Below are 18,618 nucleotides of genomic sequence, written 5' to 3'. Positions count from 1 at the left end.
TGCTAATGGGCCTCCAGTACTGATTTTCCCTTGCCCCCTTTTCTCTATAGCTGAAGTCACCTGGGAGCCCCTCTGGACCTGAGCTGCCCATTGAAACAGTATTGGATGATCGAGAACGAAGAATCTCCCATTCCCTCTACAGTGGGATTGAGGGGCTTGATGAATCACCCACGAGAAATGCTGCACTCAGTAGGATAATGGGTGAGTCAGGTAAAATTCTGTTTATCACAACTTATTTTTATGCTTTCCTGGTTCACTGGGAGGTTATTAATGTAATATTAATGTAAAGGAGGCCCATGTTTTCAAGAGGAAAAAGAGTAGGTTCATTATAATCATCCAGGAAGTGTTAATGTGAAGAGAGTAAATCAATACATTGATTTTGTTAAGTGAATTTTAGATCCTGTAACGTGTGGGGCAAAAAGAAAAGAAAGGAGTCACATGGTAATATTTTCAGTGATCAAGATATTTTTAGCTTGTTTGAAATAAGAAGTGAAGCCAGGTTTTAGGAAGAAATCAAAATGTAGTAGTGTGGGGCAAGAAGAATTCAAAAGTTGAATCTCTTCCCACAGCAGCACTGTTTAGAGGGAGAGGAACAAATACATATCTACACATTTGCATGTATATGAAATATTCGCATTTATTTGGTATGTGCTTAATAGGATGTTACCATTTTTTAATTGCATCTCTACTTTTTCAAAGCCCTCATTTTAAAATCTGGAAGCTAGTTTTTTGCATCCTTTGTTTAGATGCGACACCGTGCTGTCTGCACGGCCCCAGTGGGTAATGAGGTCATTAGCGCTTGCTCTGCAGCGGTTCAGCTTTCTACTAACAGATCCAGTTAATAAAGACTTGCTTTGCCACAGGAGTGGTTGGATTTACTGAGTTGCTCATCTTGGGATTAACTTGTGAGAGTTCTCAAATTTAAAACCTACGAAACTGTTTTGATTAAAATAGCACCTGACATAAAACACTTTTATCGCTGGTATGTGTCACAAGGCTCCCAAGTAAAACCCTAAATTTAACTCCATTTTGATACATTTAATGAAGATTTAATACAAATCAGGTTTCCATTATGAAGCCTCATTGGAGCAAGAATTTATTTCATTCATCAGTGGACGTTTCTGGAAAGCCTGCTATTGACAAGACATTTGTGTGTATACTATTGCTCTAGATACAAAAATGAGAAAGACACAATCTCTGCATACACAGAACTCTCTTCTGGGCAAGACAGGAAAAACACATAAACAAAGCTAATAGAATTTTCTGTTCTTCCTTTGGACTTTCTAGCTTTCTGGTTTGGAAAAATTGATAAATTCTCAATTTCTTATTCTGTTGCACATAGAACTTAGACCTGCCAGCCTTCTGCTTTTACTTTGTCAATATTTTTCCTTTTGCCAGGTTGGCATAAATGGAAGTAGAGGAAGGATACTAAAAACCATTCTACACCTGTTCGGTGACACACATTGTACATAGTTCACCACATTAATCTTTGCTTATTAATGATCACTCTTTTCACTGCTGTTGAATTTTCCATACTTTCTTGGTTTTGGTGTAAAACTTTATCTTTGTTAAATACTTTTTTCACTGATGAAAATTCAGACCCTTGAGAGAGAAAGAGAGTGCATGTGTCCCTGGATCTGTGTGCATACAAAGTGATACGCTGTAATTTCCCCTTTATTATAGGAACATAGGACTTGCCATACTGAATCAGACCATTGGTCCACCAGTTCCTGTAACCTGCGTCCTGCCTCCAATCCCTGATGCTTCAGAGGAAGGCGAAAAACTAAAACTAAAAAACCAAAAAACCCCAAAATTCACCTAGTGACCTTTTGAAATGTTGTCTATATGGGTTAAGGATTCCGTCATTTTCTTCATAGTCTGTTTGCCCTGATTTTGTTAGCTGTGGCTTCATTAGTCCACTTCAGTTCGTATTACTGTTGTTTCCCCCTCCCCCTGCTAGAAATGGAATGGACTTTTCAGACTCCAGATGCTTTCCCCTGGGCAGCACTTCCCTCCCAGCTATGTGCTCTGTGATGTACTGTGCATGCCCTTTGGGAGTGGGGGTGGCAGACTCTTTACCCTCTGATGATAGGCCAAGTTAATGTTGAATGATTTAGATATTTTCTTAAGCTAGCTTTTACACATTAAACTGGAAACTAGGGATCCTGTATAGTTTTGCCCTGAGAAATGTATATGCGTAACCCGATCCCATGTCTTGAGTTTTACAAATTTGAGAATTCCTCAGTCTTCATCGTTCCCTATTCCAATATCAGCGACCCTAAGAAACAAATAGTTTGCTAAAATTAGAAATCATGGAAAAGATGTTAGCTGACAAGAAAATGCCAAAACAAGGTACCAAATATAAGATACTAGAGCATTGAATTCTATTAGGCTAAATCATTCGCGCTAGTATGTATTGATTTGCACATTACCTAGGTACATGGAAGTTTCTCAGGTAGCTCTTGTGTGGTTACAGGTTGTCTTTTGTATGTTTAGAATAACTCCTACATACACACTTGTGGACATGGTGGTATTTACTTCATGATCTGCTATGATTCAACTAGAGCTTTGTATTGAAATTCCAGCTTATTACTTTAAGAAATGACTAATTTTATGCAAACAGGGTGAGTTTTCACCTGTGAAAATTCATCATGTGAGACTCTAGACCAAAAAGGAGCTTTGCGGCTTTCTAACTCATTTCTGTGGGAACACATCTCAGGAGGGAAGCTTCTAAAAAAATAGATCAAAATAGGAAGAGATGTTAGACTTGGAAGGATGTCAGGGGTCATCAGCCACACTTTCCCACTTAACAGATAAAGGAACAAAGTCACAAGATCCCATGGTGATTTTTTGTTTTATGTTGTTTTTGGTTATTTCCTGTTTCTAAAAGTAGACCTCTCTGGGGAATACTGAGACCACACAATAACTATTAGTGACATCCATTCTTTATTAACATCAATTTATAAATATCTACATCTTTAAGCAAAAGACATTAGGCAGCCTCCAGAATCTGTTCTATTCTGGCAAACAAAGTGATCTAAAAATCAAAACCTCACCTTTGAAAATAACCTTAGGTATCTACTCCAACTGAATTATCTTCTGTTCAGAGGAATTAGGGATCAGGGAAATTAAGTGACAAGTCTGAAGCCACAAGGTTTCTGTGTTTCTAAATCAGTTGGGATGTGTTTTTTTCTGAGTCCCGAGTCCCACACTACTTCAACCTTCATCGGTCCTCCTAGCTTGTGGTCTAATCAACCAGAGTTGTCACCAAGGCAAGATTTCTTCAAATGTCTTCTGTATGGACCTACTTGCCACTATCACGGATATTCATCGAAAAGAAATCTCTGGAGATCCTACCTACGATTTCTTTTTTACAAAAGCCTTAAATTTTTTTTTTTTTACAAATTGCTGGACTATCTTAATCTAATAATCACAAAACAATAAGAGGCATGGTTAATTTAACCAACACTCTCGCCCAAATACATCACAAGTTGACATTTGGGGACATGGAACCTTAATTTTTTTTCCCCAAATTTTCTTTTTAAGGCAACCCCAAATCTGGTGTATTCATGTTAGAATTTAATCTCAGTAGTTTTTATATTCATAGATTTGTGGTGAGTTTAAATAATACTTTTGTTCAGCATGTTTTTATCATGTTAGAAATTCAACACAGAAAAATGGAACATTAATGTCGTTTTTATTGTGAGTCAAATCACTGGAAAACTTTTCATCTGTTTCTAGTGTCATTAATGGTGTTGCCTTCTATGTAAATGTACCAATGAATAAACGTTTAGTGACCAATCATCTGTATCTCATTGTTTCACTCCTCTTTAAGATATTGACTGGTTTAAATTTTAGTTTATAGTTTGTTGGTTAACTAGTTGAGGAAGGAGGAATATTTATCCATCTAAAAACAGATCACAGGCTTCTCAAGTCACCCTTGGAAGGTTTCACGTTGATGATGTGCCCTGTACCAGCACACATCATTAAGAGGTATTGTTTAGGTGGAGTTTGTTAAACATGTAGTTTGATAATTGAGTTGTCCATTACTCCCTGTATATTCCTGCCTCCAGGTTCAGAAACCGCAATTCCTGGCAAGCATGTTAAGAAGTGGGAAATTGATGAAAAATGTGAATTCTCAAATCTTTGAAATATTAGCCCCCAGAATCATGGGTGAGAGAAAAAAGCTAAATTGTTTTCTTACTATTAGGAAAGTTTCTTGCCATTTATGCCTAAAATTTTGGATCACTTACGGTACAATATTTCTACTCAAAACAGCATATTATAAAAAAGGATTGTCATATGAAGAGCCATTCAGTGTTCCATATTGCTTATTAGGCTGTCTCTCAGAATATATTGTGTAAACCCAGGAGTTTTAGTTTTTGTTTTTAAAAACGAGTGCACTGTAATTACATCGTGATTTTTCCTTTCATTAAATTTTGCCTTTGTGAGGACTTGGCATTTAATGCTGTGACACGTGCCTTGTCAGTGGTGAGCTGTCAGGCATAACTGGTTTTGTCATTCTGTACACTTTTTGGGCAAAAAAAGTATGTCTTGAGAAGGACATATTTCTTTTGGTAATAGTACTAGAATGTCCAACCTTATTTGTGAATGATAATTTTTTGGACAGATTTCTGTCTTTCTGTACTAAAGTCCAAAAACTCAAGTAGTAAATGAGTGATTTGAATTCAGGAGAGGAAAACAATGAAATATTAAATTTGATTTGCTTTATAATCATGAACATTCATAAAAAGTTGCTAGTTTTCACAGTTTCTCAAAACGAACACATGTCAAATCAAAACAGAGTGTTTTCCTTGATAAAAAGCTGTGTTGATATTTCAGTGAGCATATAGTATTTCTATAATAAAGTAGTTGGTGCTAGATGATGAATACACTTGAAATTTCTAACACGTCCTCTTCTATGGGTTGTCCTGGAAAGATACGTATCAACCTAAAATGTTTCCTTTGTTAAAGGTCTAGAATGATATATATCTTTAAAATCCTTCAAGCCTATATATGCCATCCCATAATTGCCAAAATAATGTGAAAACAAAAAAATCATCATTTGTACATTCTTATGAATGTTTATCTTAAAAATTAGATCTTAAGACTGATGTTAAAATGTTAAAAACTCTCCACATGTTGCTGTTGTGCTATTTTATGTTTTTTTAATTTTTTAAAGTGTTTATTTTTACTTTTGAGAGAGAGAGAGAGAGAGAGAGAGAGAGAGACAGAGTGTGAACAGGGGAAGAGCAGAGAGAGGGAGACCCAGAATCCGAAGTGGGCTCCATGTAAAGTATAAAATGGTGCTTGTAGAAGGGAAAATACAGCAATCCGTTTTATTTGGGTAGGAGCCAGTAAAGCTGGCTTACCAGATTGGGATATTGGACTTAAAATGAGAGTTTTCCCCTCCTGCTGTAAAGTGACAGGGAAATTGTCAATTCTTGCTTTGTTGAGAGAGCCAGGCCAGTGGGCCTGCATCATATTGTGTTGTTTGTTTCTGTGAGTATGGCCTCTCATGACATATCCACTTGGACCCAAGCCTTGCACAATGAGTTCTTATTCAAAATTATGGCACAGTTTTTGAGGAGGAAGCCAGAAGAAGTATGGGTGCTTTCGGGAGGAAGATGGCATCATTTGGACCCCAGCTTTATCTTTAAGGATTCACGACTTGAATCATAATTTTGTCCCAAGAAATATAAACATCTGTCATGCTGACCCATGCACCTGAGCAGATTTTCCTGAAAGAAACTGATCACCGTAGACAGTAGAGAGTCTTTCTTTACCAAGAATGCTATATCCAAATTGAATAAATGAAAATGTACAGGCTCGGCCTGAAAATTTGGGCAGTTAGATCTTTTTTTTTTTTTAATTTTTTTTTTTTTTTAACGTTTAATTATTTTTGAGACAGAAAGAGACAGAGCATGAACAGGAGAGGGTCAGAGAGAGGGAGACACAGAATCTGAAACAGGCTCCAGGCTCTGAGCTGTCAGCACAGAGCCCAACGCGGGGCTCGAACTCATGGACTGCGAGATCATGACCTGAGCCAAAGTCGGCCGCTCAACCGACTGAGCCACCCAGGCGCCCCTAGGCAGTTAGATCTTAATCTTTTCGAGATCACTCTTGCCATCTCCCCACAAGGTCTTGATTCTGCATGTACTCATCTTTGAAGTGTCACCAGAATGCACTGTGAGCTTTTCTCCATCATGAATTTAATGATGTAGTTGCCGATGTCTAAAATCAATGTCCTCATTTCTCCTAGCAGAAAAGATCATATTCATCATTCAAAGCCCGACTGTGATGTTAACTTTTGTTAAGATCCCCAGCATTCTCTGCCTTCAGCTACCCAGGCAATTACAGCACAAGTGAATGCCATAGTACTTTGAGCACATCCTTCACAGCACCAATCACTTATCAGTTTTTGTATGTCTGTCTCTTTCTCTAGGGTGTGAGCTGTTTGGGGGCCGAGATTTAAGTCTTTCTTACATACTTGCTATGTGGTATGTCCCAGTGAATGAATGGGTGAATGATTGATGTAAGTCTGCAGGGCTTCCCTATAAATTTCCTGGTAAAATTTTTCAAAGGACTTTTGCAACTTAGAATCTGTGTAGCATTTTCAAGTTAGAAGACATTCTGGAGATCATCTTTGGCGTTAGGAAACTTGAAACCAGCGAAATTGAATACTGTGCCGAGAGCTACATAGCTGCCATGTCAGAGGAGGGAGCGGACTTGAGGCCTCTGCTGGACATTTATTTATGAAAAATAAATTTCCTTCATTCTATGTTGTTCCACCAGGTTGAGCAGATGTTTGGAAATGTAGAGTTTTTCTAGTGTTGTAAAGTATTAACATGAATACACATAATGGATATCTAGATGGATATCTAGAATTTCTCTTACTTTTTTTTCCACTGGGCAGGTAAATACCAGCTGTCCCCCACAGTGAACATGCCCCAAGATGACACTGTCATTATAGAAGATGACAGGTTGCCAGTGCTTCCTCCACATCTCTCTGACCAGTCATCTTCCAGCTCCCATGATGACGTGGGGTTTGTGACCACAGACGCTGGCGCATGGGCTAAGGCTGCAATCAGTGATTCAGCAGACTGGTAAGATCACGTGCCGGGGTTGGAAAACATGAGTTAATTGCAATCACCTTCATTTTATGTTTAAATGGTCTATCATTAAGTGCAGTTAATCAATTTTTTTATGGCAGTGTCCTATTTTCATGATTTTAATACTCTTAATAATCACTCTTTTAATAAAAGATTCCCACCAACTCTGTAATCTTGCCCCATTGTTTTAGCATTTACAGGGCTGTACTTAATAATTCAGCCAAAACTACAACAAAATTACCACTAACCAAAAAAGAAAAAAAAAAAACTACTCACTTAAGTCTCATTGTTAATTATTTTAGATCTGTTTTAATTTGATGATTATTATTTATTAAATCAGTTCAAGCAGATCTCTGAGGTGACTGAAAGTTTATAACAATTAGATGACTTTGGCCAAATTAATAGCTGCTATGTTCAGGGAGTGGGAAGAAGCTTTTTAAAGGTTTTCTTTTTATAGTGCTGTCACCCTGCCATTTAAAATGCTTCCTGCTTGCTTTTAACATTATGACTTTTGGGGCAGCCTAATGCTGTTTCTTTCTCCTGTATCTTCCAAAACATAATAAAGCATTTGATATTGTTGAGCCAATGTGTGGCACGTGAATGTGGATGTGTGCCACAATCTGCATGCCTAGTAATTATACACATCCAGAAGCCAAAAGGCAAGTCCCTTCTAGAGATGACCTTGTGAGGTTGTAGTGATAATTAACAAAGCCATGTGAAGTGTTATACCAGAATTTTCTTATTGCCCTTTCTCTGGGGTGTTCCATGAATACATCAGCAAAATGATATTTAAATCTTTTACCACTTACCCATTGCTGTTTTCTGTTCTTACCCGAACTTGTGGCCACATCCGTTATCAGATAGGAGGATTGTGGGGGCCCGGCGTTGATTTGTGTTAACAATTATAGTGGTGATCTTAGCAAAGTTACCCTCTCCCCAGCCCTCCTCTCCGCTCCTTACAAAACCACACAAGCATCCAGCACACTCACCTGTGAATTCTGCAGATGTTCTCTTGGAATAGTCCCACCTGTTATTTGGATCCTTGAAGAGTCCATCTTTGTCTTTTCTTTCTTTCTTTTTCTTCCTTCCTTCCTTCCTTCCTTCCTTCCTTCCTTCCTTTCTTTCTTTCTTTCTTTCTTTCTTTCTTTCTTTCTTTCTTTCTTTCTTTCTTTCTCTTTCTTTCTTTCTTTCTTTCTTTCTTTCTTTCTTTCTTTCTTTCTTTCTTTCTTTCTTTCTTTCTTGTCTTTTATTGAAAACACAAGATGTAGAAATAGAGTGACACTCAAGCCTGCATGATATTAGCTTGTTTTTGAATGAGGTTTTTGGTCCAATGTAGAGGGGGAAAATACAATATAAAGTCAAATTCCATTTGAAATCCACAGATGCTGTTCCACATACTGCTGCAGTTTGTATCTGTTTCTGAAAGTGAAAGCAACAACAGGGAAAGTAAGGATTAGATATTTGTAGTATTCAACTTAGGGACAAAGCCTTTGAATCTCCACCGTGATGAGAATTGTGGAGGTGGTCATAGGAATAGATCTGTTTGGGGCCTTAGAAAGCACTGTATTGGTGAAAATAAATAAGTAACTAGCAGGAATAGATTGTGGCATTAATTTCTCTAAGGGCATCCATAAAATGGTAAGGACTTGTGTGATTTTGCTGTGGGGAAAGTGGAGCAAGGAAAGGAATATGAATGAAGGGTTATACAAACAAGAATGGCAGCTGTTCTGAATCACAGCAGAAAATGTAAGCTTTTCCAGCCTAACAATATCTCCCTAATCCTTGATGAAAATGTTATGAAAACAAAAGGGCAATAAGACAGGATTAATAACTGGAATTTTAATAATGTTGGGGGGTCAGGGTATGGTTACATTCTTTAAAGAATCAGCTGTCAGTTTTGCAATCTAACTTGTTAAATATTCTAGTGTACTGTTTATTGTGTCTAAAATTAGTTTAATGGGTATATTGATAGGGAAGAATTAATTATGTCATGGTTTAAAAATATTTAGTTATTTTAAGACTTATTAACACACATACTCATTTGACATTTTAAATTGTGTATGTTTACAGTTCACTGCACAATTGTGGAAGGCTAAATATGTAAAATGGCTAAACTTTTAATTTGTTAATGTAGAATATACTTTTTTCACTCCATTAATTGTTTCAGGGAACGTTAATAGTGTTTTTAAGGAGAAACAAGGTAAACCGGCAATTCTAATCTTAGTGACAACATCATTCCAAGGATATGACATTAGTTTAAAAAATATGCTGATGTGTGGTATTTAGGTAACATTAGCACCAACAATTTGTATTTCTTTGAACAAGCTTTTACCAATAATTTCTATTAAATATGTATTTCATGAGCAGAATATTGAAAAGATCAGCTTTCAACATATGAAATAATTATTCTTATTGAAAATAGATAATATAGAGTTTACTCTTGCAAAATTGCATCATAGTTCTTCTATGGGTTTTTAATTTTTACTTCTAGAACTATATTTTTCCTTTTTTTAGCATTTTATTTTTACTGTTTTTTTTTTTTTTTTTTACTTTTTAAAATGTCTATTTATTTTTGAGAGAGAGTAGGAGGGGGTGGGGCAGAGAGAGAGGGAGACAGAGAATCCGAAGCAGGCTCCAGGCTCTGAACTGTCAGCACAGAGCCTGACCCAGGGCTCCAACCCATGAACTGTGAGATCCTGAGCTGAGCCAAAGTCAGACACTCAACCAACTGAGCGACCCAGGCACCCCTAGGACTGTATTTTTTAATTGGGGTATATGTGCTCTGGAAATTATAAGCAAACTATAGTAAGCATAGTAGTACCTGACTACTACTACAAGAGCATAATATATAAGCATACATCAATTTAAGAAATATGAGCAATGTGTAATTATATATATAATGTATGCTATAGCTATAAATACCTACATGCATGCACACATATATGTATACACAGTATGTAATCATAGTGATATGTTGGAGGGGCACTGAAGGCTTCAAGATAAACATGACCCTTTTTCTTAGTACACCAAATTTATTCAAAGTTTTACAGAAAAAATATGGTATATAAAAAATGAAAAGATTAAGTGTATAGTACAAAGAAGAAAACATTTATTAGGATATAACATAGTCTTTTACAAAATAAAACTGTTCTTGGTGAACTCTCTGGGCCTGTAGGATACATCTTCTAATTTCTCAATACTTGGGCCAGGACTAGGGTGAGACAAGCCAAGTGACCAGGATACAAAATGTAGGGAAGGAGTTACTGTCAGGTGTTGACCCTCTACTTGCCTGAGCCTGAAAGTGCTTCCTTAAATTCTGAGTAAGGGGCACCTATCTTGTGTCATCCTAGGGGCCCTACTCTGTACTTGGTGGAAAAGATTGGGAAAGGCTGTTCAGAATCCTTGAGTGTTTTTAAGGACCCCATCTCTGTTATAATTTGTATTATATTGATAATTTGAGATAGGAAGTCTTTGTGGGGTGATAATCACTTACCTTGTATAGTGGTTTGCAGTTTACAAAGTGCTTTTACATAATGTCCTTGAATTCCCTTATTGGCCTCTTAAGGTGGGTAAGGCTGCTATTCTCTTTATTGAGCATTATTAATACAGTAGGCTCAAAACATTTCAGGTCACTTAACCTGGCAGCAAAGCATTTTCCTTGATGTCTTTCTTTTCACAATTTTGGATTTAGCTCTTCTCTAAGAGCCAACTATCATTTCATGCACAGTAAACTGCAGCTACATTTTTGATATATATCCAAACCAGATCACTCTTCCTTTACCTGTGTGGATGGTAATTCTCTACGGCCATAAAAGCGAGAGAAATTTGCTTCCATCAGAAACATAAGGAAGGCTGTCATAAACTCTGCTGGCATGGTGGCAGTGGCCACTGACCTTCTTAGTATGTTTAGTTAGCTGTGGAAGGATTTTCTCCTACCTGGCCAGGTAAGGAAGGTGGCAGGGCGCTGACACAAAAGAGCGATTGACTTAGTGTGCTCAGCACAGAGAAAAACCATTTTTATTGTATGAACTCTGGTCAGAACACCTAGAAGTGCTTAAAAAAAAATTTTTTTTAACATGTATTCATTTTTTGAGAGACAAAGACAACATGAGCTGGAGAGGGACAGAGAGAGAGGGAGACATAGAATCCAAAGCAGGCTCCAGGCTCTTGAGCTGTCAGCACAGAGCCCCATGAGGGGCTTGAACTCACGAACTGCAAGATCATGACTGAAGCTGAAGTTGTATGCTTAATTGACTGAGCCACCCACATGCCCCCCTTGTGGTCCTTTTTAAAGTGTTCACAGATAGTTTACGAATAGGAGTGATGCTGTGTCATCCCTTTCCACTTCCAACTGTGTCCTGTTACCAATGGTTTGCTGTGTGCCTCCTCATCTCTGCTTGGACTTCTGTGTTGGTGTCACCCAAATCAAATGTCATCTGGTCTCCTGTGTCCCTCCAGTACTGTTCGTTCTCCCATCTGTGCATCCACAGCATTGGCTCGGTCCTTCTGTTGTAGTATTTTTGTTAGGAACTTGTAGATAACAGAGACCTTTTTCTTCTTTTCCTTTCCTGACTTTGGTACCCAGCACAACACCTTAGAATAGGTTCTCATAAAGATTTGCTGTGTTGGTTTCTTCTCCATTGAATAAATATTGCTGAGAAACTACATTCTCATGAAACTACCTGCCACAAAGGTGTTTTTTTCTACGTTTCTGACATCCAAGATTAAAGACATACTCATTTTACAACTTCTATTTGATTACAATTCATAGAGCCCCTTGTATGCTGTCAATATTTGTATTCATATATGAAAATTTTCCTCAGATATTCAATCCTTCCATTTTCTAAAATATACCAGGCTTATTTTTGATAGTCACTTAGAAATAATGATGTATTAGGGAACAGAGTGAAGAAACTGAGGGAAATAAGGGAGGAGAGAACTCACATGGAGAAAGAATGACTTTACACTTAAATTAATTTTGTATTTTCCCATCACCTCCTATTCAGCTACAGTTGTTTCGTTGTTGTTTTTTCAATGGACTATATTTTTGTTTCAGCATTTCTGGGGAATATGCATATATATAACTTTCATATGTGGGCATATATGATCTTTCCTAAAGTTGGATGTCCTCTTTTTTAGTAAATATTTTTATGTTTCTCTTTCTCTTCATACCAGCTCTTTGAGTCCAGATGTTGATCCAGTTCTTGCTTTTCAACGAGAAGGATTTGGACGCCAGAGTATGTCAGAAAAACGCACAAAGCAATTTTCAGATGCCAGTCAATTGGATTTCGTTAAAACGCGAAAATCAAAAAGCATGGATTTAGGTAGTGAGTACAATCTCCATGAATCTTTATCTAAATAAGGTTTAGATGCTTTCGGATTAAAATTGATAGTCCCAAACACATGTCTGTTTACTTTAAGCAATAGAAAAAATAAATGTGAAATGTGGCAATTTGGCAAAAATTAGTTTTTCTCTGAGTTTGTGATAACCATATTTCTCATAAGTGGCATGTTTACATAATGTGCAATATGTTAAAATATATGTTTTCCTGATAATCAAAGAAACAAACACATGCATATCATGCTATGTTCATGCATCTTTATTTGGAAGATGAAGTGTTTTAACATTTTGGATGTTTAAAACCAACTTTTTGAAATCATATTTGGTTGGCTGTGGGATTCATGAACTAGAAGGAGAAGTTTTGGAGAGAAACCATTATCTCAATCCATGTCTAGAATTTGGTTACTTCATGATATACTTCATTTCGTTGCTATTCTTTAAGGTTTATTTAATAGAAAGTCTTCTGTGTTGATAATTAAGGCATTTAATTAAAGTAATAATTCGGGAGAATATTTATTGTAGAAAGTGTTTGGAAGCAAATGAGAGGAGGAAAATAACCATAGTTGTTCAATCAAACACCAATCAGGTAGTGTCTCTTTTTAAATCCAAATCCACCAAAAAGCAAACAAAAAAGTAAAGTAATTAATTATATCTATAAACCGATCAAATGATTTTAAAAACTTTGTTAATCAGCTGAAACTTATTTATGCTGTTCTCTGGTGGCTGTTTGTACTTCAAGACTAAAAGCATTAATTTATCACATGCATAAAACAAAAATTTGGCGATGCATTGCCTTGGCTAATTATGATATGCTAACTTATAAATAACACACGTGTCTGTGAAATGACTGGCATTTTGCATGGAGACACTGCTTTTTCCCCCTTTTTTTGATTATGAATGTTTGCTTGATGTTTCATATTATTTGCATGAAATATTACCTAAGAATGATCACCTAACTGGAAAGATCCGGGAATGGTTGAAGCATGTTGGGCTGTGGGGACTAACTGTGCTAACCAGTATACATTTACCTTTTAACAGTAGCTGACGAGACTAAACTCAATACAGTGGATGACCAGAAAGCAGGTAAGAATGGACAGTTAGACTGTTGCCATAGAAACTGTGGTCCAAGGAGCTGATCATAATTATAGAGCTGCCAATCATATTGCATGTAAACATAAATATTCCAGTCTTGCACGGATGTTTTCATTTTTAGGAAATCACATTGTACAAGAAAAGAAAAATTTCCTGTTAGAAGGAATTTATCAGGGTGGTACATACTAAATGGAAATATAATTTAGTGTTTCAAAAATGCTAAAACAACCTAGATTTTAATTATATTTGTATAGGAATGTTTTGTTGCAATTAAATAAAAATCAAAATCCTAAAAACAGTATCTCTTCTAGTAAACTCTTAAGTGTCTAAGTCATTTACTAGGGATCTAGCTTGATATCCAAATAATGGTTCTCAAACTGGTGATTTTGATTTGAAGGATAATAGCAGAAATATAAATATTTTTCACTCTATGACAGAATCCAATATTGCTGTCTTTCATTGTTCAGAAAACCTCAGTTTTTCTTCAGATGCAAGAATTGGCTTGTAGTTGTCTGACATTGAGTTAGACAATGTAATGCATAAGTTTCCTTATCTTGACGTGAACCTATTTCAAAGGTTTTTGTTTTGTTTTGTTTTGTTTTGTTTTGTTTTGTTTTGTTTTGTTTTAACTCATTAGGGCTTGCTTCTAAAATGCTGCCTAGGGGTGTCTGGGTGGCTCAGTCGGTTTGGCCTCCAACTTTGGCTCAGGTCATGATCTCATGGTTTTTGGGTTCAAGCCCCACATCAGGCTCTGTGCTGACAGTTCAGAGCCTGGAGCCTGCTTTGGATTCTGTGTCTCCCTCTCTCTCTGCCCCTCCCATGCTCATGCGCTCTCTCTCTCTCTCTCTCTCTCTCTGCCTGTCTCAGAAGTAAATAAGCATTAAAAAATAATAATAATGAAGTTTAAAATGCTGCCATTGTGTAGAATCAATGGATTATATTGAACTGGGTTTTTCATTATATTAGATTTTACTTTTTATGTTATATTATGAAAATAATCACAGGAACGTCTTCATGTATAATTAAAGTAATGTATTTTGTACAATGGCACATTTATGATTTATTGTTATAAGTTTGGAATAGTGTTTTAATTATTCTAGATCCAGTATGATGTAGTCATATCACTTAGCACTAATTAGCTTCAATTCACCTTTTTGACCTGCAGTAGTAATTAATTTTAGCCTTAAAAAATATGTATCTATATACATGTGTAAAGATTATTGTGGACATGGTTGAAGTTTTCATGTTCTGTAGAGTAAAAAGATAGATTGTGAAAATTACATCCAATAAATCATAGGATTAACTATAGTGGAAGGCAATTAACTATAGCCTCAGCCCTTATTATGTAGTTATTTCTCTGATCAAACATAAAATTCACTCAAACTCTGAAACAGGGCTAAAGAAAAACTATTTGATAGTTCATATATGCAAATGAGTAATTAGTTTTGGAGTTAATAACATTCAATACTTTTAAAGAAGTAAGCCCTGTCCAAATTAATGTTCATAAAAACCAACTCACACTGCTCAGGTTAAAGAACATGACTTTATATGCTACGCCAGTTAGGTACAGTCAGGAAATTATTTATTTAACTAACTTCCACTAAAAGGAAAAGACCATTATTGCAATTAAAAAAAAATAATGATGATATCCAGATATCCAGAGTTTAACTGAAAACGTAAAATAATGTTCATGGAGAGAAGGCAGATTTTATAATCTAATTGAATCTTGTGTTTTTATTGTGTTTTAAAATGTTAGATCCTAGATAAAAAGAGCTTCTTCTTTTTTTCTCCCCTGCCACCCACTGTGTACAATCTATCTTACCAAAGTAAACTGGAAAAGCTTGTGACAAAAAATTATTGCATAGACACCAAAGTACCTTTTAGTCTATCGGTTTTAAATCTACATGAATAAAATATCTAACAAGGATCTTTTCCACCCTGCTGTATTAGACAGTGAACAGATTTTCAGTTATTTTTCTTTCTTCACTTCACTTGAATTGCTAAGATGATCATGATTTTACAGTTTAGTCCAAAGGTTTTTGGTAGAGTCACAGTGGTATTTTAGCCTAGATCATCTGTCTAGCCATAAGCCTTTCATAATGAAAATTGAATTCCATTTCCCTTCGCCCTTGCAAAAGACATCCTCTACTTTTTTTTTTTTTTTTTGGCAAGTGGGGTATTAGGTAGGAATAGAAAAATAGGCCTAGGGAAAATAGTACGATTATGATTTTCCCCTCTATTTCTGGATTTAAGGATCTGTTATGATATTTGGGGCAGGAGGAGGGGAGGATTTTCTTCATCAAAGAAAAGAGAGAACAAGAATAAGAAGAGAATTGGGTTTCTAACAGTTTAAATTTTTTACTTTTTTACATTTTATGTATTTTTGATAGGCAGAGAGAGACAGAGTACAAGTGGGGGAGGGGCAGAGAGAGAGGAAGACACAGAATCCGAAGCAGGCTCCAGGCTCTGAGCTGTTAGCACAGAGCCCGTCGTGGGGTTCGAACTCACAAACCATGAGATCGTGACCTGAGCTGAAGTTGGACACTTAACCGACTGAGGCACCCAGATGCCCCATGGGTTTCTAACAGTTTAATCCTTGAATATAAAAAATAACCAAAGTATCCTAATGACCCAAAAGATTTATAAAGAGCTTTAGAATATTATTTTACAATTAAAAGACGTGTGTGTGTGCGCGTGTGTGTGTGTGTGTAAATAAAACTAATTTTTAGCCCATACTTTATATAAAGACATCTTTAATTTTCACCACTAATAAAGTGCTAAGTTTATAATGTCAGGGGTCTCGGTAGCCCTCATTCAGGGATCTTAAGGTATTATTTAATAAAACTTTCATTAAAGTTTCTTTGACAAATATCATACTTAAATATTTGATATCCTTGTTACAGATAAAAAGTCAGCAAGCTCTTTCTGTAAAGGACTGGATGGTGAATAATGTAGGCCTTGCAGACCAGTCTCTGTAGCAATTACTTAGTTCAGATGTGACATGAAAGCAGCCACAGAATACATGCAAACAAATGGATTCTCTGGACTTGGCCCATGGTTTGCTGATCCCTCGTAGATTCACACATTACAAATTTTGACTTTTTGTATAACTTTTTACTATGAAGATTTTCAACCATACATTAATGTAGATGCAATAATTCATTGATTTCCTGTCTACACAATACACATCATCACGAACATGTTATAATACAGTGTTAAAATTTCAGAGAGAAGAGTAGATAGGTAAGTCCTAAATTATGCTTACAGAATATCTATTGTTTATTTATAGTTTCATCATTTTTTTACCAGATTTGCTTTTGTTTATGTATTTTAATGCATACATACACATATATATGTATTTATATATACATACATAAATATTTATATGCATTATATATAGATATACATTTATTGTAGTAAATACTCATGCGATTTCTGAAATTCATTATTAAAATGTTTAGTGCTTTGAGTACAGCTAATGTTTTGTGAAGAAAAAAATGATGTTTTTATGAAAATCTTTACATGAAGCATGAAATCTTTATTGGAAAAATATGGATAGATAGATATGAATACACATACATATGTATATACAAATGTCCTATATGCTCCCAATAAAGTGTCAAATATTTGCCTTCTCAGAGTTTATAGAACTCAAATACAACTGGTAGTTATGAAAATTGATATATATGCTTTATTTGGAGAAAGATTTTCCTAGTGGCAATTCTTGAAAGTATAAAGTAAATGTCCCTGCCCACAAGTGATCTTTTCCTATTCTGTTTGACTCCTTGATTTCTTACTCTTTGTTTAGTCCTGGAACCAAATTCATTTTCCTTCTTGTGACATGACTTTTAGAGTATTAGAACATGAACTTGTCAAAAATTATAGTGCCTATCAAGAGAAAAAGTAAGATTGATCATCCTGGGAAGAAACAATTCATGTGAATTTTTGTCATAAAATAATCAAATATATACGATCCTGCACTGAGAAAGTTCAATAAATCATCTTTTTCTTCCAAGCACAATAATTGATGGAATATTATTTCTTCATTAGAATCATCTGTCTGCCTTTCTGCCTATGTTACATTTTTGACATATTTATTCTAAGTTAACAACTGCTACCCCATTGCGAAAATTAGGTGCAACATGTAAATGAATCTTTAAAAGATAATTCTTGTTTTGACTCTCAGTTTATCTTTTATTCTGTTTTGTACTCTGAGCCATGCAAAGCCCGTGTCATAATTATTTGCCTTCTACATGATAACATGTCCAGGCTACTCCTTAATTATTGATGAACATATGTGCTTGATGACCCCATGTAGAGAGAAACTACCTGCTCTCTCCTACCTTCTCATTTTTTTGTACCTGTCTTTTTAACAGTCTAAGTGACGAGCTAATTCTAAAACCTGGGTTGCCCAGGCGGTGGTACCAAGCTGGTATTTCAGTCATCGAGAGGCCAACTTCATCTGCCTTTGAGTGCTAGGTCAGGCAGTGATGGATGAGGCTGTCTTTCTTGCTTAAAGAAATCCATTTTGATTGCCTTTTAAAGCTTGGTACTGCTGGTATTCTCTCAGGCCATCCTGCCCTATATCCTCAAGAAACAGAGCCAACTTGTTAATTCCCTGAGCCCTCCCCTGCCAGTCTAGTGAAATTTTCTTCTTAATTGTGAACTCTTCTTCCTTTTGATCATTGCTTGTTTCACAAGCAGATATCGTTCCCAAGCCTGTAGATGTATGGACTTGTATTCTGCTCCGTGGTCTCTCCTATACTTCCCTCTAGTGAGAGCCCTTATGTAATTTGTTTCTATTCAAATCTTCCATCATTCTCTCCAATAGAACATTAATATTTTCCAGGTTCAGGTTCCTGCCTGTTGCCAGGGTGCCCTAATTATATTGGTGACATGTGGTCTTTTGTGCTCTTTCTACCTACTGAGTTGTGTGAACGTGCAGTACGATGCGGAAGAGATTTCACTGAGATGAAAGTTTAATTTCTACTGTAAATAATCTTAAACTATCAAAAAATGATTTGTTAAGTTATAGAGCTTACTGTTGGTTGCTTACCTTAGCGTTCTCATCAA

The 18,618-nt window shown here is 36.1% G+C and overlaps 1 protein-coding gene across 29 annotated transcripts in view; it reads left to right on the top strand.

Annotated features, from left to right (window-relative positions):
- The window catches only part of PARD3 (par-3 family cell polarity regulator), a 665,533-nt gene that overhangs the window by 433,824 nt on the left and 213,091 nt on the right, over positions 1-18,618 (top strand). For 8 of the 29 annotated variants that reach the window (XM_027073797.2, XM_027073787.2, XM_027073785.2 and 5 more), the window contains 4 exons: positions 51-210; positions 6,917-7,106; positions 12,288-12,439; positions 13,492-13,536. In XM_027073797.2, the coding sequence (XP_026929598.1) occupies positions 51-210; positions 6,917-7,106; positions 12,288-12,439; positions 13,492-13,536 (547 nt within the window). The remainder of the gene's footprint in view (positions 1-50; positions 211-6,916; positions 7,107-12,287; positions 12,440-13,491; positions 13,537-18,618) is intronic. The other 21 variants (XM_027073800.2, XM_027073798.2, XM_027073796.2 and 18 more) reach the window with 8 other exon arrangements.

Source organism: Acinonyx jubatus, chromosome B4 (assembly GCF_027475565.1).
Source record: "Acinonyx jubatus isolate Ajub_Pintada_27869175 chromosome B4, VMU_Ajub_asm_v1.0, whole genome shotgun sequence".
Taxonomy (NCBI): Eukaryota; Metazoa; Chordata; class Mammalia; order Carnivora; family Felidae; genus Acinonyx; species Acinonyx jubatus.
The sequence above is the reverse complement of the archived record's forward strand: the minus strand, read 5'-3'. Positions and strand labels throughout refer to the sequence as shown.